The following is a 23902-nucleotide window of genomic DNA, read 5'->3' as shown; positions in this document are numbered from 1 at the left end:
CATGGATCATTGGGACACCGGCACTTCACTTCGGCAGCAATCTGATGGATTGGTGACTGGCACTAAATGGCATTTGCTGAAGTACACTTCTGTTAAGTTCACTTTTTGTCCTCCCTGGAATGATGAATACAAGGTGAGAGATATCGGTACCCCCCAAAGGAAAAAAAATTAAAGAAATGTGCAGAAGACCTCATGGTAGTTGTGTATGCCTCCTACTAGCCTAAAACAGACCTACCTACCAGACAGAATCAACATTTTATAAAAAATGTTTAAACAGTGTCAAACCTCTTAGTGGCATAGCTTATAACCACAGTCTTGTCCTCCACCAATGCTATTGACAAGAAATGGGAAGTAAAAGCCATATTGCATGAATATTCATGCTCCCTACACCTCATTGATGGTTACGATTCCTGTCCCACCTACAGGAGGACGTCAAATCATTAACGGCTCATGTCATTGAGAATTACTGGAAAGCATTAGAGGATGTGGACTATGTACAGACCTTCAAAGGGCTTAAGCTGCGGTATGATCAGCAACGTGAAAGACAAGACAACCCCAAACTTGACAGGTTTGTGTCCAAGAGCCGTGTTACTGAAGATTGTTTAATGTTTAGTAATGTCCTTTGTATTTATTTTATAGCTTTTAGTTTAGGCTCTAATTGGTCCAGCATGCATAAATCATCTGGCGTAGCGCGGATGTGAATCTGCTTCATGCTAACACCATAAATTCATTTGGTAATGCTGACTGCAAGTTATTCACTATTTCAAGATTGCGCTATTTACCTCCATTCTTGACCACGCACTTTTTTTTTTTTTTTTGTACTTGAGGCTTAAAAAGCTATGCTTGTTTTTCTCTATCAAATCATTGGGGACGCAGGAAACCATGGGTGTATGCTGCTGCCACTAGGAGGCTGACACTATGCACAAAAAAAGATAGCTCCTCAGCAGGGTGCACCCCACCAACTTGGCACTAAGTTAATCAGTCTTAGCTTGGTGTCAGTAGGCGGTGGACACGGGCCTTTCACTAGACCCATATCTACCTCGGTTTTTGTTTTTCAGTAACTTTTCCCCTTTTTTCAGATGGTTCTCTTCTACCTCTGGAGGGATACAGTGTGAACAGTCACACTGTAATACCAGACAGAGAGTATGGTGTGGACACCCTGTATTGTCATCTGTCTATCCGGCAGGACCCCAACCCCTAACACATCAAGAGTGTTCATGTGATCCAGAGAATGGTCCTGGCCCCGCTAACCCACCAGATTCTGACGATCTCATGATGTACAGACGCCCTGCAAGCCGGTGAGGTTCGGTCGTCTGAGTATTCTTCAGAGATGGAGAGGTACCCTTTTTTTCCCCACAGGTCTCCTTTTTCTCCCTTTCTTTATTAAGGACTCCAGGATTCCAGAGGCGATGAGAAGAAGGGCCATAGGATGTTATTGGAAGAATCCAGTGCAGCCTCTGGGGGCTAAGTGTGTAGGTGTGAGCATGTTTGTCTGGACACAGTTTTTATTCCGCAGCTTTTTAGGCTTCTGCGCTGCCCTTCGCCAGCCTCACTTGCTAATTTAGGCCCCGGCCTCACTTGCTAATTTAGGCCCCCGGCCTCACTTTCCTAGCCATAGCGCTTAACCCTCACCCCTTCCCTCCTTCTTGTCGTGCAACCTTGCCCACTTTCCTACCTCAGTGGCGCCGGGACTGCGCATCGTCCCCCTACTGCGCCATTTTCCGGCATCTGGATTGGGACAGATTGCCCACTTTACTTCAGGAGTCTCTCCATCCAGCCTTCCCGAGCTCTCATAACTGGAGAACTTTGGTCAGCTTGCTGGTCCTATGCTCTCCTCTGGGTAAACTCTGCTCTACAGACTGACTTTTCAGCAATTCTCCTTTTCTGTCCCCGAACATCTGGCATTAGTTAGTGACTCTGCCTTCTTCTGTCATGTCTAATTCTAAAGGAGAGCGCTCTCACCCTTCAGCCCCTATTACCCTAGTCAAGCACTTTCTGTTCTTCTTGTAAGTGCAGACTCCCTTCAAGTCAGTCTTCTCGCCTCTGTCCGGATTCTAGCAATCCCTCTGTCCTTACCACCCAGGAGTCCTCCATCTCTTTCGGAGACAGTGGCCCCCTTATCCCAGTGTAGGCAAACTCTGTCTCAATCCATTGCAATCTTACAAAAACCCTGGTATCCGTACTGGACAGGTTGCCTATCCCTTCCCCGGTGCTGACGGCTGATCCCATGATCCACTCTTACCTCCTTCCATGACTTATCAGCAATGGCCATAAGAGGGCTAGGCAGGAGATTTGCTCCAGATCCCCCTCTCGCTCTCTAGCCCCTCTCGGCAGGCAGCTTCTTCCCAGTCATCCTCCCCAGAATCAGAGTGGAGTTCAGAAGCCTGATTCAGACCAGGTCTCTAACTTGAGAGACATACATGGTCGAGAGTCTCATTGTGGTGGTCAACCAGACCCTTAATATCAAGGATGCTCCCATGAAGCCCTCAAAGCAGGCAGTGTCCTTCAGATGGACAAGATGAACTTCTAGAGTTTTTGCCCCCATAAGGAATTTGATGGGGTCCTCTCCAGAGAGCGGGAAAACCCGACCAAATGCTTCCAGAGAGAGGAGTGGCTCGGTATCCTGTACTCCTTCGCTACAGATCTCACCGAAAATTGGACTGTTTCCGGCTGTGGGCTCTCTTGTCTCCAGACTATCCACCAATATGGGTCCTCCCCCTTACGGACGGGCATTACTCAAGGACCCCAATGACAGACTCCTGGGGTCCTTTGCCAAATCAGCCTTTGAAGCATCAGGTTCCACCCTATGCCCTGCCTTAGCCACCACATGGGTGTCAAAGTCTATATCTGCATGGGCCAAGCAACTCCGTCAGGGCATCCTTGCTGGAGCCGCGTCTGAGTTAGCTGACTTAGCGGACAAGATCTCACAAGCGGGAGAATGCTTAGTGACCTCCGCCCTGGACGCTGCTTCTTGTGCAGCTCAAGCATCCAGGAATATACTGGCCATCCGCAAGACCATCTAGCTAAAGGCGTGGCAAGCGGACTTGTCTTCCAAGAAGTCTCTGACCAGTCTGCACTTCCAGGGTTCACGACTGTTAAGAACAGGCTGGACCAAATTGTGATGGAGGCCACCGAAGGGAAAAGCTCTTCTTCCTCAGGCCAAACCTTTTCTTCTTTAGCCACAGGCGCAACAGGAAAAGAGAAGGCTATCCTCAAACCAACACCCTGCTGGCATCCTCAAATTGTGTAAAGCAGATCCTCAAAGAGCAGACCTTGCAGATTCTCCTCCGCATGACTCTCCACTATCAACCAGGAAGTTTCCCGAGGTGGGTGGCCGTCTCTTGTTCTCCAAGGACACTTGGCTCGTCTCTGTCGAGGACGCAAAGGATCAGTTATCTTCAGGATCCAAAATAGAATTCATTTTGCGACTCCGAGATCGTTTTTTCGAATCCCGGGCCACTAAGGGACCCCTTCCTGGTCCTGGGTTTTTTCGCAGCCATATCCTCTCTGCTCCGAACAGACTTAGTTTCCTGTCCCATCTCAGGAATATTTTTTAGGTTTCTATTCAAACAACTTTGCAGATCCAAAGGTCGGGTTTGCTCGACCTATCCTGGATCTCAACTTGCTCAACAAGAGAGTCAGCCTACGTCATTTCAGGATGGTATCTTTGTTCAGTAATGGCTTCCATGGAGGAATTCCCATGTTTAGTGGATATCCAAGACTCCTATCTCCATATCCCGATTTTTCTGGGTCATCAGAGACTACTTCGGTTCGCGGTACGGCAAGACCATTTTCAATTAGTTGCTCTGCCTTTTGGCCTGGCAACCACAGCGGGAGTTTTTTCCCTGGATCGTCTTGTTTTGTTCTCGTCTCGAGTCTGGGCGTCCCTAACTTGGTGGCTGCCCCCTCCCGCTTTCAGCAGGGTTGGTCCTTCCTTCATATTCACTGACAATTGGTTGCAACGGATCCCGGAAGATAGCTCTCTGCCATTCTGTCCTTTCTCCACTGGCAGGAACTTCTCAGGGGACTACCTGTGTGAGTCCAGACGGATAATGCCACGGCGGTGGTATATGTCAACCACCAGGGAGGAACTAGTCTTATGGCCATGGCCGAAGTCTCTAAGATTCATTTCTGGGCAGAGAACATGGTTCTGGCAATTTCGGCAGTTCACATTACCTGCTTAGACAATTGGGCCGCCGACTTTCTCAGTTGCAAGGGTCTCGCTGCGTGAAAATGGTCCCTGCATCAGGATATCTTCCATCAGATTTGTTTACGATGGAGCACTTTTGATGTGGATCACATGACCTCCAGGATGAACAGAAAGGTCCCACAGTTCATCTTCGGGTACCACGATCCTTTCGCGGTGGGTGGCGATGCCCTGGTGGTCACAATTTTCTCTCTCTTATCTGTTTCTGCCTCTTCCCCTGCTTCCCAGGCAGTTAAAGAAAATCAAGGCTGAAGGGGTGCCAGTCATCCTATTAGCACCAGATTGGCCTAGAAGGGCACCTGGTACACAGAGGTTGTCAATTTACCCGCGGAAGCTCTTTGGAAACTGCCAGACAGTCCAGATCTTCTTTCTCAGAGTCCCATCTTCCACCAGAATTCTCGGTCGCTTGTTTTGATGTCGCGGCTGTTGAGACCATGGTTCTAAGAGCGTTCTAGGTTCTCTGAAATGTGTGAGTCAGACGATGATTTGGGCTTGAAAGCTGTCATTTCAAGTCTATTATCGGACTTGGAATGCCTTTTTCTAATGGTGTGAGACTGATCACACCGTGCTTATGGTTTTCTCTCTTATTGCTGTTCTGGCCTTTCTTCAGTCATGGCTTAATGAAGGTCTAACTCTCAGTTCTCTGAAGGGCAAGCCTCTGCTTTGGCTATTCCTTTCCAAAAGAATTTAGCTGCATGTTCTCAGGTCAGAACCTTTATTCAAGGACTGGCTCATTCAGCCCCTCCCTATCGGCCCCAGGAGATCACTGGGACCTTAATCTGGTTCTGCAGACTCTCGAGATTCCCGCTTTGGAGCTGGCTAACAAGAAAAAACCCCAAAGTAAAGATTAAAAAGACTAACTGTATCTTTTAATATATTAAATTTAAAAGACTAAAGACAAACAACAATCACCATACACATGTAACCGTGCTCTCCAAGTACAATTTATAATAGATACCCTAGACTCTGCACCTGCCTGTCATTGGAGGTTGGCACCCTAAACAAATTTACGAGTGATGGTGCCCCCGCTCCTTGATGGCTGACCCTAAGTGTCCTGGATTTTTTCTCTAATGGTGAATCAGGCAAACACAAGCTCACTCGATGTAAAGTACAGGGAAACTAGGGAATTTGACAACAGGAATATGTGGACAGACAAGTATCAGAGAGATGCACTGAAAAGAATTAACTAATCAGCAACAAATAAATTAGAACTAAGATAATAGATAATGACTCTCAGTGCTTCACTACGCTGTCAGCAGGGTTGGTCCTCCAGGACACTTGGAGTCAGGCAACGAGGAGCGGGGGCGCCATCACTTGCATATTTGTTTAGGTTGCCAACCTCCGTTGACAGGCAGGTGCAGAGCCTAGGGTATCTTTTGTAGAGTGCACTTAGAGAGCACGGTTACATGTGTATGGTGATTGTTGTTTGTCTTTAGTCTTTTAAATTTAATATATTAAAAGTTACATTTTATCTTTTCTATGTTTACTTTGGGGTTTTTTCTTGTTAGCTTTTTTGATTTGCAAGACCCATTTGCCAACGGTTTTTCAAAATTGTCCCCCCTATCGAGCTGCTCACGTAGGTCTCTTTACCACTTCTCTCTTATGAAGGTGGTTTTTCTACCTGGTCAGGACGATTTGCATTTACCTTTCTAGGACTGCCCCTTCCGGAGGACGGATTCTCTGTGATCCCTGAGGGCCCTCCAAGCAGCCTTCTGGCCTCCAAGGCTATAATTCCTCGCTGGATCCAGGCGACCATCTTGGAGGGGTACAGTATTAAGAACAGAGCGCCTCCCCCCATGGATTAAGGCCCACTCCACCGAAGCGGTGGGGGCTTCCTAGGCCCTTTGCCATCAGACATCCGCTCTACAGCTTTGCAACGTGGCGACATGGTCTTCGACTCTCATGTTTGCCAAGTTCTACAGCAGGGGTGGCGAACCTTTTTCCATTCGGGGGCCATTTGGAAATTTCTGCAATCATTCGGGGGACCTTATTGTGACGGCTAGAGCTGCTTCTCTTTGGTGCAGCTGTGATGTTAGGTGATACTGATCATGTTCGTGTTGCTTCTCACAGCTGCTTTTCCAGGATTGGAAAGGTCTCTGGGGGAGGGGGATATTCAGCATTGGGGGGGTGACATGCATCTTCGGGCAGGCATAGGCACTGTGACCACATGGGAGCACAAATATCACAGGGGCAGGCAGGCAGCGATCTGTAATTAATGCTGCATACTGTGCATTTGGGGGTTAAAGGGCTGGCAGGATTCGGCTGCCTCCCGAGCATTGTGGACTCAGGGGACCTGCCCGTGGGCCGTATGAAAAGTCACCGCGTGCCGCATGTGGGCCTGAGGTTCACCACCCCTGTTCTACAGGGTCCATACCTACTTCTCAGCTGATACCAGCCTAGGTAGGAGAATCTTGCACGTGGCAGTGATGAGTTCTCTGACCTGAATGGAGTTGTGCTGTTTTCCCTTCCCCCCCGGACTGCTTTGGAACGTCCCATGATTTCCTGTGTCCCCCAATAAAGCGATAAAGAAAACAGGATTTTTGGTTACTCACCATAAAATCTGTTTCTCTGAGTCTTCATTGGGGACACAGCCTCCACCCAAGCTTGGTAGCAGTACTGACTTTTTTTTTTCTATTGTTGCTGTTTGGTTGTTTGTGTATTTCCTTCTATGTTATTCTTTACTTATTGCTTCTCCGACTGCTTTCTCACTGATTAACCTAGTGCCGGTTGGTGGGGTGTGCACTGCTGAGGAGGAGCTAACTTTTTTTGTGCGTAGTGTCAGCCTCCTAGTGGCAGCAGCATACACCCATGGTTCCTGTGTCTCCCAATGAAGGCTCCGAGAAACAAATTTTACGGTGAGTAACCAAAAATCCTGTTTTCTCATTCATATATTCAAGTCAATTTACATGTATTTATTTTTTCGTGTTACATGAGGTTTTCTTTTGTTTTTCCTTCTGATAACGGGCGATGTCAGTTGAAAAATATGGGAAATTAGTGTCTATTTTTTATTTATTTTTTATGAACACTAAAATACATTTAAAATTTGCCATCCCATTCTGGAACATAAGTATTTATATATGGGACACGTCTATATTTTTTTATGGGGCAGAGCCAGTAACAGCGATTTGGATTGACAATGACATTTTTTTGTTTATTTTCTTACCAGTTTTTTTTTTTTTTTTCATTTATTTTACACATTGTGCGCCCCATAGTACATAAGACAAAATATGAAAATATTTTTTATTTTTACCTTATTTCCATTGTAACTGGCAAAGGTACTGTATGTTCTCCCCAATTACAAGGGAAATGCAGCCTCCTGGTTGCATAGCATAGCTGTCCGGGGTCTCTTATGACCCAGCAACTCCTGTCTCACTAGATCCAGCGATATGACGACTGTGTATGCAGGAGGAATCGTCATTGGTGCTTCCTATTACTCTCTTTGTTAGCACTATGTATACAGCAATGGAGAAGGCACAGAAAGTAATAAACCTTGTTATTGATGCTGCCTCCTACAGATTTCCTTTTGTTAGACTTGTGATCAGCAACTCCATAAAGTTGTGAATATTCATCACTAGAGGTTTAACACGTCAGCTCTTTGCCACATCCCCATCTTTACAGGATTAATTAGACCTGTGAACTAATTAATGTTGGTTTGCTGCGTAGCATGCGGTCCATCCTCAGGAATCACCGGTACCGTAGAGATGCTCGTTCTATAGAGGATGAAGAGGAAATGTGGTTCAACAACGATGAGGAAGATCTGGAGGATGGGGATCCAATGGTGCTGCCTTCTGACAAAATAAAGAGCAGTGACGATCTGATGGACCCCATCAGTAAATTCATGGAGAGAAAAAAATGTAAGTATTTGTCCATTTGAACCATTAACATGTGGAGGAGGCCATATATTTATCAAGGTCACTCATTGATCTTTATATTAGTAACTTTCAACTTGGCAAAGAATGAATTGGAGCATGAACAGTTCAGACCTGGCTTTCAGATATAAGCTCCAGTTCCTTTGGCTTCATTTGGCTCGTCTGAAGTTACTACATAGACAGTGGATGCAGTGGAACAAGGAACGTTATTTGGTCAGCATTTGTGGTAAGAACTTATGGAAATGGACGTCTGATGCTGCAGAGAAAAACCGATCAGGTCTATTAAGCTAGACATGGATGTTACCATTTTATTTTAAAGAGCACTTGGGAAGGTTTGTGTAGGTGCTCAACCTTACATTAGGGATCCTTCACAAATACCACAAAGAATCGCCTGCCCCTTAAAGGCATTGTCCCATCATCATGGGTAAAATTGCAAAGAAAAACATTTCTAAAGAAAAAACAAGCAACTTCGCAATTTACCTCTTTATTAAAGCCATCTCTGCTCTCAAGACTGGATTGATTTATAATTTTGTGTACTGCTTTGTAGCGGTGGCTGGTCTCTTAGGCAAGCAGTGCGTGCATGCAAATTCTTTGTTATTCAGCTTGCAAGCACTGTTCTAAAGCTGTCAAGATTGCTTGTGTTTACTTTTTCCATAATTTATGCCAAGGGAAAAATTTCTGAAAATAAAAATTGTATGTCTCGTGCAAAAAAAATTATTTTTTAACATAACCGTGAAGCACAGCTCTTCATAAATTTCTATGTCTGACATTTTTATCATCTTGATATAGAAGTGGTTGAATTGCTCTGTGTTCCCTGTTTGATTACCAGTATAGCAATAGCAGGGACTCTCAAAGGGAAGTGGGGGGAGAAGAGGGACATAGAGGGGCAATCTGAGCTTAGTCAATATGGCAGTGATATAAATGGCAATCCTGGATCGCTTTTTAGCTGTACACTCGCCTTGATGAGTTGCTCTGTGAATGGGAACAACTTCTTCCACAGTATTATGAGGCATTGACAATGTCCCTCAGCTTCGACAGTTACAAATGATTTTTTTTTTTTTTTTGGGGGGGGGGGGGGGGGTGATAAAGCCTGAGCTTCTCAACCAACATGTGTTGTTCAAAAATACACGCGTGGTAAAAATTGTTGGTACCCCTCGTTTAATGACAGAAAAACCCAGAATGGTCACAGAAATAACTTGAATCTGACAAAAGTAATAATAAATAGAAAGAATCTATGACAATGATGATGAAAGTCAGACGATGCTTTTCAACCATGCTTCCACAGAATAAAAATAAATAAATAAAACTCATGAAATAGGCCTGGACAGAAATGATAGTACCCTTAACTTAATATTTTATTGCACAACCTTTTGAGGCAATCACTGCAATCAAACGATTCCGGTAGCTGTCAATGAGACTTCTGCACCTCTCGACAGGTATTTTTGGCCCACTCCTCAGGTTGCCTTTTCCAGACGGCATGTTTCAGCTTTTTCCAAAGATGCTCAATAGGATTTAGGTCAGGGCTCATGGAAGGCCACTTCAGAATAGCCCAATGTTTTTCTCTTAGCCATTCTTGGGTGTTTTTAGCTGTGTGTTTTGGGTCATTATCCTGTTGCAAGACCCATGACCTGTGACTGAGACCAAGCTTTCTGACACTGGGCTACATATTTCTCTCTAGAATCCCTTGATAATCGTGAGATTTCATTGTACCCTTGCACAGATTCTAGACACTCTGTGCCAGATGGAGCAAAGCAGCCCCAGAACATAACAGAGCCTCCTCCATGTTTCACAGTAGGGACAATGTTCTTTTCTTGATATGCTTCATTTTTCCATCTGTGAACATAGAGCTGATGTGCCTTGCCAAAAAGTTCAATTTTTGTCTCATCTGTCCACAGGACATTATTCCAGAAGGTTTGTGGCTTGTCAACATGTAGTTTGGCAAATTCCAGTCTGGCTTTTTTATGATTTTTTTTTCAACAATGGTGTCCTCCTTGGTCGTCTCCCATGAAGTCCACTTTGGCTCATACAACGACGGATGGTGTGATCTGACACTGATGTTCTTTGAGCTTGAAGTTCACCTTTAATCTGTTTAGAAAATTTTCTGGGCTTTTTTGTTACCATTCGTATTATCCGTCTCTTTGATTTGTCATCACTTTTCGTCCTGTGGCCACGTCCAGGGAGGTTTGTTACAGTCCCATGGATCTTAAATTTCTGAATAATATGTGCAACTGTAGTCACAGGAACATCAAGCTGCTTGGAGATGGTCTTATAACTTTTACCTTTAACATGTTTGTCTTTAATTTTCTTTGTAATCTCCTGAGACAATTCTTTCCGTCGCTTCCTCTGGTCCATGTTGAGTGTGATACACACCATGTCACCAAACAGCACAGTGAGTATCTGTAGCCCTATATACAGGCCACTCACTGATTCCAAGATTGTAGACACCTGTGATGCTAGTTAGTGAACACACTTTGATTTAATATGTCCCTTTTGTCACATTATTTTCAGGGGTACCATCATTTCTGTCCAGGCCTATTTCATGAGTTTTATTTAAAAAAAATAAAATAAAATCTGTGGAAGCATGGTTGAAAAGCAATTCTTTAATTTGCATAGATCTTTTAGTTGTTATTAATTTTGTCAGATTTACGTCGTTTCTGTGACCATTGTGGGTTTTTCTGTCATTAAACGAGGGGCAACAAAAATTTTGACCACGTGTGTATAAGATAACATTCTTTAATTTATAAGAATGTCTCTTCTGATAACATAGGTTCAGTTCAGTAACCCCAATTCCGGTCCTTTAAAAGTGGACTTGTTCCATACTCACTCTTGCTTCATGGATATGATTCATGCTCTGTAATCAAGGAAAGTAACTCAACATTTCAAATATATATATATTTTTTCCAAGTATTTGTTTTAGTGAGTTCAATAAATGTCATTTGGTGAGTCTGAAAATGCTCTAACATTTGTTTTGCCCTTGTTTCATCTTAATTTACAGTGAAAGAAAGTGAAGAAAAAGAGGTTCTTCTAAAAACCAATCTCACCGGCCGCCAGAGTTCAAGTTTTAAGCTTTCCTTTTCTGGAGGCACAAAGACAAACCTCACCAGCCAGTCGACAGCGAGCAGCTTACCGGGATCACCTGGTTCTCCAGGATCTCCTGGTTCTCCTGGATCAGTTTCCAAAAGCACACCCCAGACGGCAGCTATTACTACAAAGGTACATTAACATTTGCAATCACACAATGGCAGATGTTTGCCAAGCCAAATTTATAGAAAACTAGTGCCACTGCTGCTCTATTCTGTCCATCTGGCCCAGAAACTGGGAACCAGTGACCCTTATTGTAGTGGTGAGCACTCAGTGATCAAACACTTATCCTGTGGAATGGTGAGAGATGTCCTAATAAAGGGGTAATCTGGCTCTAATCCCTTCCATATTGTGAGGTGAGATTGGGCAGTAACATCCCTGGCTCACGAGTGGGATTATGTTAACACATACAGTGGGGAAAATAATTTTTTTTATATACTGCTGATTTTGCATGTTTTCCCACCTACAAAGAATGGAGAGGTCTGTAATTATTGTAGGTATGCTTCACCTGTGAGAGACAGAATTTAAAAAAACAAAAAACAAAATCACATTGTTGGATTTTTAAATAATTAAATTGCATTTTATTGCATGAAATAAGTATTTGATCACTGACCAACCAGCAATAATTCTATCTCTCACAGACCTGTTAGTTTTTTTGTTTTAAAGGGAACCTGTCACCCCCAAAATCGATGGTGAGCTAAGCCCACCGTCATCAGGGGCTTATCTACAGCATTCTGTAATGCTGTAGATAAGCCCCCGATGTTACCTGAAAGAGGAGAAAAAGACATTAGATTATACTCACCCAGGGGCGGTCCTGCTGCGGTCTGTGTCACAGGTCCGTTCCAGCGCCTTTTATCTTCATTCCATGACGTCCTCTCCTGGTCTTCACGCCGCGGCTCTGGCGCAGGCGTACTTTGTCTGTCCTGTTGAGGGCAGAGCAAAGTACTGCAGTGCGCAGGCGCCGGAAAGGTCAGAGAGCCCCGATGCCTGCACACTGCAGTACTTTGCTCTGCCTTCAACAGGACAGACAAAGTACGCCTGCGCCAGAGCCGCGGCGTGAAGACCAGAAGAGGACGTCATGGAATGAAAATAGGAGGCGCCGGAGCGGACCTGAGACGCCCATCGGACCGGACCACAGCGGGACCACCCCTGGGTGAGTATAATCTAACCTCTTTTTCTCCTCTTTCAGGTAACATCGGGGGCTTATCTACAGCATTACAGAATGCTGTAGATAAGCCCCTGATGAAGGTGGGCTTACCTCATCATCGATTTTGGGGGTGACAGGTTCCCTTTAAGAAGCCTCCTACTCTGCACCTGTATTAATTGCACCTGTATTAATTGCACCTGTTTGAACTTGTTACCTGTATAAAAGACACCTGTCCACACACTGAATCACACTCCAACCTTTCCACCATATGGCCAAGACCAAAGGGCTGTCTAAGGACACCAGTGACAAAATTGTAGACCTGCACAAGGCTGGGATGGGCTACAGGACAATAGGTAAGCAGCTTGGTGAGAATTAACAACTGTTGGCGCAATTATTAGGAATGGACGAAACACAAGTTGACTTTCAATCTTCCTCGGTCTGGGGCTGCATGCAAGATCTTGCCTTGAGGTAGGGAAGATTCAGGGAAAGGTCTGCAGTTGGCCCAGAACTACACAGGGACCTGAAGAGAGCTGGGACCACTGTCTGAAACATTAGCATTACTAACACACTAGGTTCTCCTGCTTACACCAGCACATGTCCAGGGGCCTGTCTGAAAGTTGCCAATGACAATCTGAATAGAACTTTTTGGTATCCATGCCACTCGCCGTGTTTGGAGGAAGATGAAGGATGAGTACAACCCCATGAACACCGCCCCAACCTTGAAGCATGGTGGGGGAAACATCATACTTTGGGGGTGCTTTTCTGCAAAGGGGACAGGATGACTACTGTTTTGAAGGGAGGGTGGATGGGGTCAGGTGTAGCGAGATTTTGGCCAACAACCTTTTTCACTCAGTAAGAGCACTGAAAATGGGTCCTGGCTGGGTCTTCCAGCACGACGCTGACCAAAAACACGCAGCCAGAACAACTAAGGAATGGCTCCATAAGAAGCATTTCAAGGTCCTGGAGTGGCCTAGCCAGTCTCCAGACCTGAACTTTTTAAGAGAAAATATTTGGAAGGAGCTGAAACTCAATGTTGCCCAGCGACAGCTCTGAAATCTGCAAGATCTGTGTGGAGGAGTGGCTCAAAATCCCTGCTGCAGTGTGTGCAAACTTGGTCAAGAACTACAGGAAACATCTGACCTCTGTAATTGCAAACAAAGGTTTCTATACCAAATATTAAGTTCTGTCTCTATATCCCTTCATTGGGGGACACGGGTAACCATGGGGTGTATGCTGCTGTTGCTAGGAGGCTGACACTAGGCAAAAAAGAAAGATAGCTCCTCAGCAGTATACACCCACTGACAGGCACAAAGTACCTCAGTTTAAGCTTAGTGTTTGTAGGAGGCGAACCTGGATCTGATCCCAGATCTGCATTTTTCCTTGCAGGTTCCCTGTTTGTGTTTATTAATCTTTTTGCCTTTTTTTTTTTTTCAGGTTCATCTTTTTAGGGTAACTGTGTAATTTCTCACCCTGTTTTCCCATACGTACGCGGCCGAGAGCAGTGTGGTGTCACCCATATCGCCCACTCTCAGACCCACAGGCAGGACTTTATCCCCTGTCACTCTTACGGGTGTTTCAGGGTGATTTCCAGTGGCCAGTCCTTGCCTTTTCTCCTGCGCACCCCTCTCCTCGGAGAGGGTTGAGAGAAAGACGATGGGCACCAGCGGTGGCCTTCCCCCTTCTTGTAAGGGATTGATGCTGTCTTCTGCACCGTCTGGAGATGGTGCGGGAAGGAGGATCCCAGTTTCCATCGACCCTCTCCCACCCGAGGGCTCTTGAAGCTTACCTTAGGAGGGGGGGGGGGGACAGGTAACCATGGGAGTATGCTGCTGTCGCTAGAAGGCTGACACTTTGCAAAAAAAGGAAGATGGCTCCTCCTCCCCAGTATACAACCACAGGCAGGCACAAAGTACCTCAGTTTAAGCTTAGTGTCTGTAGGAGGCAGACCTAGATCTGATCCCAGATCCATCTTTTCCTTTTCAGGTCATCTGTTGTGTTTTATTAATCTTTTTCCTTTGTCTTTCAGGTTCTTCAGCTTCAGGGTAACAGGGTGTAATTTCTCACCCTGTTTTCGCCCACTCTTGGACCCGAAGACAGGACTTTATCCCCTGTCACCTTTACAGGTGTTTCAGGGTGATTCCCGGTGGCCAGTCCTTGCCTTTTCCCACCTCACCCCTCTCCTCGGAGAGGGCTGAGAGGAAGACGATGGTCACCAGCGGTGGCCTCCCCCTTTTTGTAAGGGGTTGATGCCATCTTCTGCACCGTCTGGAGACATTGTGGGAAGGAGGATTTCGCATTTCAGTGACCTTCTCCCACCCGAGGGCTCCTGATGTGATCCTCATTGCTACAGAGGGACCCGGACTCTCCGCAGGTATGTCTCCCACCGTGACTCACCCGCAGGTATGTCTCCCTCCCTACCTTCACAGCTGCAGGCGTTATCCCGGGGTACCCTGTTCCTTCATCCCAAGGGGACAGGGCGGCGTTAGTGGTAGAGAACAGCTGGTGGCCGCGGCCATGTTTCCCATAGCCGGGCCCAGCACTTGCGTACCCCCCCTCCTCCCCTTGCTGACCGCACCTCTCCTGCTTCCTTTAGCCAGTCACTGGCGTGCGTTTAAATCGCGCACTCTTTTTATCCAGTAGGATGTCTTCCTCCTCTTTTGTTGAGCTGGTCACGCCCCCCATGGCGCTCTTTCTTCCGCTCCTATCACAGAGCGTCACCTTCCCGGCTGTCCACACCCCCGGCGTGTCAGCTAATTGGAAGGGAACCTTCTTATTCATCGGCCGGCAGGTTGTCCTGGTTGTCCACGCTCCCGGCATGTCAGCCAATAGGACGCTTGCTTTCTCTTTTGCTGGACGGCAGATTGCAGCAGTGTGGGGACAAGCAAAGTCTGTATCGGCCTCTTCTCACCGCCATATCCTGCGGGCTCTGTGGTTCTGCTGGCGCTCTGCTCACGGGGAACACAGGTATATCCTGCGCTCTCTGCAAACAGATTCCACATCTCTCTTCTGGTTGTCGCTGGCATCAGGTAGGCTCTGTTATTTTTGTCTTGACTCCTCCACCACCATGTCTGCCCCAAAGGAGCACCCTAACGCCCAGGATGAGAGCACTCCCCTCCCTCGGGAGTGGGCTGTTGCCACGTCAATCTCAGATCTGACAAAAATTTCACAGTCCAGGTCTGGAATGACCCCTGCATTTGTCTACTGCCACCATTGCTCCGAACGCCTCTCATGGTGATTCGCATGCACCTGACTGCGACCTCCGCAGGGTCAAATCGGGTACAAAGCAAAGGAAGCGTGCTCCTTTCAGTTCTTCCTTTAGTTCTCCGGGTCTCTCTGCATCCTCCCTTATGCATTCCTCACCCCATGCCCCCTCCTCGGAGGCGGCTTTTAGGTTGCAGGTGGATTCCCAGTCTGAGTCAGAGTCTGATATGGACCAGAACTCAAAGATGCAGGACATGGTAAATAACCTTTCTCAGAAACAGAAAGCGCCCCTCTGATTGGAGTATCGCAGAGGGGTATGCCCCGGCCGGGAGAGGGAGCTCAGATAGGAGGAAAGAAAAAAAGCACAGAAAAGACGTGCGCAAAGCGGGGGGCGTGGTCTGGCTAGAGAAAAGACTCTCTGACCTAGCGAGGCCTCCTATTGGCCCAGAAAGAGTGCAAAAGTTAATAGCTCGATAGGGAATGGCTAGGGAAACCAGAGAGGGGGCGCAGCCAGGGATGAAAGGGGATACCTGGTACCGGACACGGGGAAAATGGCCACGGCTGTAAAAAAGAGGGATTTTTGGTACTCACCATAAAATCTTTCTTGGAGCTTTCATTGGGGGACACAGGTAACCATGGGTGTATGCTGCTGTCGCTAGGAGGCTCACACTATGCCAAAAAAGGAAATTAGCTCCTCTTCTCCTGTATACACCCACAGACAGGCACAAAGTACCTCAGTTAGTGTTAAAGCAGTAGGAGAAGCAACCAAAAACTCAACATATGCACCAACGCATCAACGAAGGCACTTAGGCCCAATAATGGTACTAACAATTAGGGAGTGTTCTGTGTCCCCCAATGAAGGCTCCAAGAAAGATTTTACGGTGAGTACCAAAAATCCCTCTTTATCGCTTCATTGGGGGACACAGGTAACCATGGGACTTCCCAAAGAAGTCCCTAGGGTGGGAAGAGAAAAGATGCAAAGAAAAGCGTACTCAGGTTGGCCAGTGCGTAACCACCGCCTGCAGGCACCTTCCTTGCCAGGCCTGCATCACACGAGGCATGGGTATGAACCCTGTATTTAAAAAAACAACAACAAAAAAAAAAAACACAACTCGCAAAGGAGTGCAAAGAAGCCCAGGTCGCGGCCTTACAATCAGGAAAGCCAAGGCCTGGTGACAAACAGCCCAGGAGGCCCCCACCACGGTGCCGAGTGAGCCTTCACCCCCTGAGGAGGCTGTTAGTCCAGAATGCAGTATGCTTCCAATATTGCCAAATAAATCCAACGGCAATAGTGAAGCTGGGATCCCATTACGACGACCTTCAGAGATGACGAACAGGGCATCAGATTGACGAAAGGGAGCAGTCCTTGAAAGGTAGACTGATAACTTTAACTGGATCCAGCTTGTGGAGGGAATTCTCTAGGGGATGGACTGGAGAGGGAAGGACAATGTCTTCATTAATGTGAAATGAAGAGACCACCTTAGGTAGGAAGGAACAGGCCTTAAAAGTACCTTGTCCTGATGTAGAATCGGAAACGGCAGGACAATGCTGCTAACTTGGAAACTCTCCTGATGGACGTAATGCAACTAAAAAGACAACTTTGTATGACAGTTGAAAACAAATGTGATGTCTTGAATGGACTCACCAGGAGCGTGCTGGAGCGCGCCACTGACAGGGTTAAAATCCCATGGATCTATCGGAAGACTATATTGGGTCGCTCCTCCAAGCCCTCTGGGTCCCACTCTCACAGATTCTCTTCTAAGTGACTAGCTACCCCCACCAGGGAATATCTCAAGGGTGGGAGGCCGGCTTCTTCTCATCAGGGGCGCATGGTTGTCAGTGGCCGTCGACGCCTGGGTCAGAGAGAATTACGTCCGGCTACAAAATCGATTTTTCTCATCCTCCCCGCGGAATATGTTTCTTTCTGTCTCGCCCACCAAGACTCCCGTCTCGGGCCTCAGGGGTTCTTCAGGCCGTCTCCTCTCTTCTACGCACAGGTGTAATCGTACCCGTTCCCTGGAACAAACTTTTTTTTTTTTTTTTCAGGGCTCTACACCAATCTTTTCGTAGTCCCGAAGAAAGACTGATCGCTCCGTCCGGTTTTGGATCTCAAATAGTTGAACCGCGACGTTCGGATCCGCCATTATAGGGAGGAGTCCCTACGCTCGATGATCGCCTCAATGGAACTAGGAGAATTTCTTTGTCCTGTGTACATTCAGGATGCCTATCGTCACTTTCCTGTTTTTGTTCTGCATTAGAGATTCCTTCGATTCGCTATCCAGGCGATTCATTCAGTTCACTGCCCTTCCTTTCAGCCTGGCCTCTGCCCCCAGAGTGTTCAGGAAGGTCATGACAGTGGTCATGGCCATCCTTCGCTCCAAGGGGATTCTCATAATTCCTTACTTGGACGATCTTCTAATCAAGGGGCCGTCCTGCAGAGACTGCGACCAGAGTCTTCAGATCACTCTGGACACTCTGGTCCATCTCGGCTGGATAGTCAACAGGGAGAAGTCCTCCCTGACCCCAGCTCAGCACCTGGTGTTTCTAGGTAAGAGGTTCGACATGGTCCAAGCCCTTGTCTTTCTCCAAAGGAGAAGTTTTCTGTTCTCTGCCAGGGAATCCATTCTCTGAAGCGACCAGCCCCTCTCCCCTTGCGGTCTTGCATGGGAGTTCTTGGGAAGATGATTGCCTCCATGGAAGATGTGCCTTTTGCCCAGTTCCACACATGTTTTCTTCAGCTGGCACTCTTGTCTGCTTGGGAGAAGAGAACCGTCTCCCTGGAACGACCCGTGCTTCTGCCTCTCAAGGTGAGGCAATCCCTGACCTGGTGAACGCTATCCGCCTCAGTCCGGCGTGGGAGCTCCTTCCTCCCTTTCTGGTGGCAGGTCATCACCACCGACGCCAGTCTCATCGGTTGAGGAGCGGTCTTCCTTCATCACATGGTGCAGGGTCGCTGGAATGCTCAGGAACTGCTCTCCCCATCAATCTTCTGGAGATCAGGGCGATCTTTCTCGCCCTTCTCCACTGGCAGTACCTCCCCACAGGCAAGTCGGTCTGCATTCAATCGGACAATGCCACGGCCGTGGCTTACATAAACCATCAAAGCGGGACTCGCAGCTAGCAGATTATGACAGAGGTGACAAGGATTCTGTGATGGGCGGAATGTCACGTCCCTGCCATATCAGCAGTTCACATTCTGGGGGTGGAAAATTGGGCTGCCGATTTTCTGAGCCATCAGGGTCTCGCTTCGGGCGAGTGGTCTCTCAAGCCTGACATCTTCAACCAGATTTGTCAACGATGGGACGCCCCAGACGTTGACCTGATGGTGTCTCACTTGAACCACAAGGTTCCTCAGTTCGTAGCCAGGTCCCGGGACCCACTAACCATCGGTTGCGATGCTCTGGTAATCCTCTGGTCTCAATTACACCTGCTTTATCTTTTTCCGCCTCTTCCCCTTGATTTCGAGAGTCATAAAAAAGATAAAGGCAGAAGGGATTTCCATAATCCTGATAGCTCCGGATTGGCCAAGACGGGCCTGGTACGCTGAGCAGGTGAACATGGTAATGTATGCTCCCTGGAGGTTTACAGACCATCCAGATATTCTCTCACAAAGCCCCCTCTTCCACCAGAGTTCTCATCAGTCTCTTGAGTTTAACCGCATAGCCTTTGAGGCTTCAGTACTCAGTGAGGCTGTTTTTTTCCACCAGGTCATTCTGACCATGAATAGGGTGAGAAAACCAGCATCCTCGCGTATCTACCACAGATATTGGAAGGTCTTCTTCTGTTGGTGTGAGGAGAACAATTTGTTTCCTATGTCCTTTTCCCTTCCTTTCATCCTTGGGTTTTCTTCAAGCGGGTCTTGACTCTGGTCTATCGCTCAGTTCTCTTAAGGGACATGTTTCCGCTCTGTCAATTCTTTTTCCAGAGGGATCTGGCTTCCCGTTCCCAGGTATAGACCTTCTTCAAGGTGTCGTCCACCTTATCATTCTCCGATAGACCCATGGGATCTTAACCTAGTCCTTGGCGCCCTCCAACGTGCTCCCTTTAAGCCCATTCAAGATATTTTGTTTTCTCTCCTGTCATGGAAAGTTACCTTCTTAGTTGCCATTAGTCCATCAGGAGGGTTTCTGAGTTAGCGGCATTATCCTGTCGTTCTCCGTTCGTGATTTTTCATCAGGACAATGTGGTCTTCAGACCCGTTCCTTCCTTCTTACCTAAGGTTGTCTCTTCATTTCACATCAATGAAGACATTGTCCTTCCTTCTCTATGTCCCTCTCCGGTCCATCCCCTGGAGAAGTCCCTCCACAAGCTGGATTTGGTCAGAGCTATTCAAGTCTACCTTTCAAGGACTGCTTCCTTTTGTCAATCCGATTGCCTATTTGTCATCTCTGAAGGTTGTCCTAAGGGGCTCCCAGCTTCTAAGTCTCCACTATTGCCTGTTGGATTCGTTCTGCAATTTTGGAGGCATACCGCGTTCAGGAAAAACAGCCTGAGAGTGAGGGCTTACTCCACCCAGGCCGTGGGGGCCTCCTGGGCTGTTCGTCACCAGGCGTGTCAGCCTTACAGATTTGCAAGGTCGCGACCTGGTCGTCTTTGCGAGGTTTTGCAGGGTTCATACCCACGCTTCGTCTGACACAGGCCTGGGAACGAACGTGCTGCAGGTGACACACCGGCCAACCTAACCATTTTTTCTTTGCATTCCTTCTGTTTCCCATCCTTGGGGACTGCTTTGGGAAGTCCCGTGGTTACCTGTCCCCCCCCAATGAAGCGATAAAGAAAGAGGGATATTTGGTACTCACCATAAAATCTTTTTCTTAGAGCCTTCATTGGAGGACACAGTACCCTCCCTAACTGTTGTTGCGTTGGTGCCTATGTTGAGTTTTTGGTTGCTTCTCCTACTGCTTTAACACTAACTGAGGTGCTTTGTGCATGTCAGTGGGTGTATACAGCTGAGGAGCTGTTTTTTTTTTTTGCCTAGTGTCACCTTCCTAGCGACAGCAGCATACACCCCATGGTTACCTGTGTCCCCCAATGAAGGCTCCAAGAAAGAGATTTTACGGTGAGTACCAAAAATCCCTCTTTTTCTATTATACCAAATACTTGTATTTAATGCAATAAAATGCAAATTAATTATGTAGAAATCATACAATGTGATTTTCTGGATTTTTTAAAGATTGTCTCTCACAGTTGGAAGTTCACCTACAATAAAAATGACAAACCTCTCCATTCTTTGCAAAATCGTCAGTGTATCTAATACTTTTCCCCACTGTACCTGTCCTATATATAGGAGATATGAACAATAGACATGTGTAGACATATCATCCGCTCCCTCTCACCCCTCGATGTAGAAGAAAGCAAAGCTTGATGACCCATTTTAGGCTGGTTTCACATTTGCGTTTTTTGCCGCTGCGTTTTACCGCAAATAAACGCATGTTTTTTTTTTCCTATACTTAACATTAAAAACGCATGCGTTTTTTTGCATGCGTTTTGCCGCGTTTGACAACGCATGCGTTTTTTCCATGCTTGCGTTTTGTTGCGGAAATGCAACATGTAGTAATTTCTAGAGGCGTTTTTTTTGCCGCAAAAAAGCATGCGTTTTTTTGCCGCAAAAAAAGTATTGCTGTCTATGTAAACGCATGCGTTTTTAAGCACATGTGTTTGTTTGCGTTAAAAACGCATGCGTTTTTATAGAAAAAAACAAGAATACACACTGATAAGCCACCCCCCACCATCAAGGTGATAAAGGGATCCAAACCCTAACCCTACCCCTAACCCTAAAGCCGGCAATTCAATTGCCGGCTTTTCATTTCTGCTGCCTAAACCCGACATATGAGACATGGTTTACATACAGTAAACCATGTCATATCCCCCTTTTTTTTGCATATTCCACACTACTAATGTTAGTAGTGTGTATGTGCAAAATTTCGGCGCTGTAGCTATTAATTTTAAGGATTAAATCGCGGGAAAAATTGGCATGGGCTCCCGCGCAATTTTCTCCTCCCGAGTGGTAAAGCCAGTGACTGAGGGCAGATATTAATAGCCTGGAGAGGGTCCACAGTTACTGCCCCCCCCCCCCGGCTAAAAACATCTGCCCCCAGCCACCCCAGAAAAGGCACATCTGTAAGATGCGCCTATTCTGGCACTTGGCCACTCTCTTCCCATTCCCGTGTAGCGGTGGGATATGGGGTAGTGAAGGGTTAATGTCACCTTGCTATTGTAAGGTGACATTAAGCCAGATTAATAATGGAGAGGCGTCAATTATGACACCTATCCATTATTAATCCAATTGTATGAAATGGTTAAAAAAAACACACATAATATTGCAAAGTATTTTAATGAAATAAACACACAGGTTGTTGTAATATTTTATTGCTCTCTCAATCCACCTGAATACCATCGTTCTGTAACAAATTAAAAATAATAAACCAACAATATACATACCTTCCGTAGATCTGTAACGACCCACGATGTAAATCCATCTTAAGGGGTTAAAATATTTTACAGGCAGGAGCTCTGCTATAATGCAGCTGTGCTCCTGCCTGTAAACCCCCGGGGAATGAAGGTAATGTAACCTTCAGTCGCGGTGATGCGCCCTCTGCTGGATGTCCTCATATGACCTCGAGCCTGGGAACTTTTTCCCACGTTCGACGTCATATGAGGACATCCAGCCGCGTTTTTTTACCGCATGCAAAAACGCATGCGTCTAAAAAACGCAGCGTTTGCACGCAATTACATGCGTTTTTTCACCACCTGCGTTTGCGTTAAAAACGCTGCTTTTTTAAACGCAAATGTGAAACTAGCCTAAGCTGTTTTATTTTTAAATATACTTTCTAGTATTTTTTGGCTGACTGGCTAGCCTGTTGTTAACTTTGATGTAATAGTATTCCTGTTGATTTTTACCAGGGAGGCCTTGTGGGACTAGTAGACTATCCAGATGATGATGAGGAAGATGATGATGAAGAGGAGGAGGAAAAGGAAGAGACTCTACCACTCAGTAAGAAAGCTAGACTTGGCTCTTAATACCAGCAATTTTGTTTGATCAAATCCCATCAAACAACTGATCTCCCACAAAAAAAAAAAAAAAAAAAATCAGAAGAAAAAAAAAACTACTGCAGCCGGGCACACCGTGCTGTGAGCGAGTCTGACACAAACAACAACATGTAGACATCTGCTCAAGTGCCAATCCCTAGGAGCACGAGGGAGGGAAGACATGAAATGTGGAAAGGACTTGGACGCCTTGTACTCTCCCGCAGACCACAAATTGCCCTTTTCTCAGGGAAGGAAATAGTCAAATAAAAAATAAATAAATATATATATATTAAAAAAGCCAACAGGGCAGGAGTTTCTTGTTGAACTCTCGATTGGCTGGTCAGATGCTCCGAAGAGGAAAGCAAGAGGAGGAGAGAGGCTCAGAAATGGTGCCCTTCAGAGGAGGAAAGTCTGCAGCTATATATACAATGGATGCCAGCACTTCTGACTGGGTGGAACATTTCTGCCCATATAGGATTCACACATCCTGAATATGAATTTTTTTTCTGTCATTTGCCACAAAATGTTTTAAAATAAACCCTTGGTGGGGTGAGCTGATTCTGACTTTTTTTTCTTCAAACTCTTTCTCCCTTATGCCCGTAAACTGCAGCTTTCTTTTGAAGGTGTAGGGGAAAATCTCAACCCCATCTTGATTAAAAAACAAACAAAAAAAAAATGAATGGAATTCTAGATGTGGTCACCTCGTGTCATGATTTATATCATTTTGTATTCTTTTTTTCCCCACCCTGGGTGTATGAGTTGTTGAATCTATATTTGGGACCATTAAATTTTTTTCATGTAATATGATTCTTCTTGTGATGGTTACGTGCTTTTCCAGGGATGCAGAAGAATGGAAGTTTCTTTGTTACAATCTCATGTTGGGGTGTAAGCACCTCTCAGTTTACAGCTTATCTGTTAAATCTTTTCTTTGCACAAAATTGTCGAAAATATCTGTGGCTTTTCCTGCTGTGATAACTTTTGTCAGACAAGAAAACAGAATTTGCAATTGCAGTGCCATTTTCTGGCATCCAGTCCTCAGTGACAGCCGAACCAAAGCAGTCTTCACATTTACACATGGCATCTTGGTCGCCTCCTGCATTTACTAGGTAACAGAAGGTGGGTGATGCACATCACAGGCCGTAGCAAGCACAAGAGGTGCAGAAACTAAAAACTGCCTTGTTCCGGCTGCCATGGTGGACTGTGTACCAGAACAGGGCAGTGTGAAAACTTTCGCTCAACTTTAGTGACATCATATAATTGGTGATACCATGGCATGATGCTTTCATGATTGGCAGGGGATTAAAAAAAAAAAGGTCAGTATGGAAGTGACCAATGACTAATATCTGTGACAGGCAGGCAATTGTTAGT

The 23902-nt window shown here is 46.2% G+C and overlaps 1 protein-coding gene across 2 annotated transcripts in view; it reads left to right on the top strand.

The window, feature by feature from the left end:
- The window catches only part of PPP4R3A (protein phosphatase 4 regulatory subunit 3A), an 80969-nt gene extending 57877 nt beyond the window's left edge, over positions 1-23092 (top strand). Inside the window, exons 12-16 of one of the 2 annotated variants that reach the window (XR_013216644.1) lie at positions 426-568; positions 7871-8061; positions 8143-8302; positions 11072-11289; positions 22409-22575. Coding sequence is in view for 1 of the 2 variants with exons in the window: in XM_077267794.1 (XP_077123909.1) it covers positions 426-568; positions 7871-8061; positions 11072-11289; positions 22409-22525 (669 nt within the window). In the remaining variant the exon portion in view is untranslated. Of the gene's footprint in view, positions 1-425; positions 569-7870; positions 8062-8142; positions 8303-11071; positions 11290-22408 lie in introns of both variants that reach the window. The other variant, XM_077267794.1, reaches the window with a different exon arrangement.
- Positions 23093-23902: the final 810 nt, after the last annotated feature.

Source organism: Ranitomeya variabilis, chromosome 1, assembly GCF_051348905.1.
Source record: "Ranitomeya variabilis isolate aRanVar5 chromosome 1, aRanVar5.hap1, whole genome shotgun sequence".
NCBI lineage: Eukaryota > Metazoa > Chordata > Amphibia > Anura > Dendrobatidae > Ranitomeya > Ranitomeya variabilis.
Note: the sequence above shows the minus strand (reverse complement) of the source record. Positions and strands in the feature narration are given on the sequence as shown.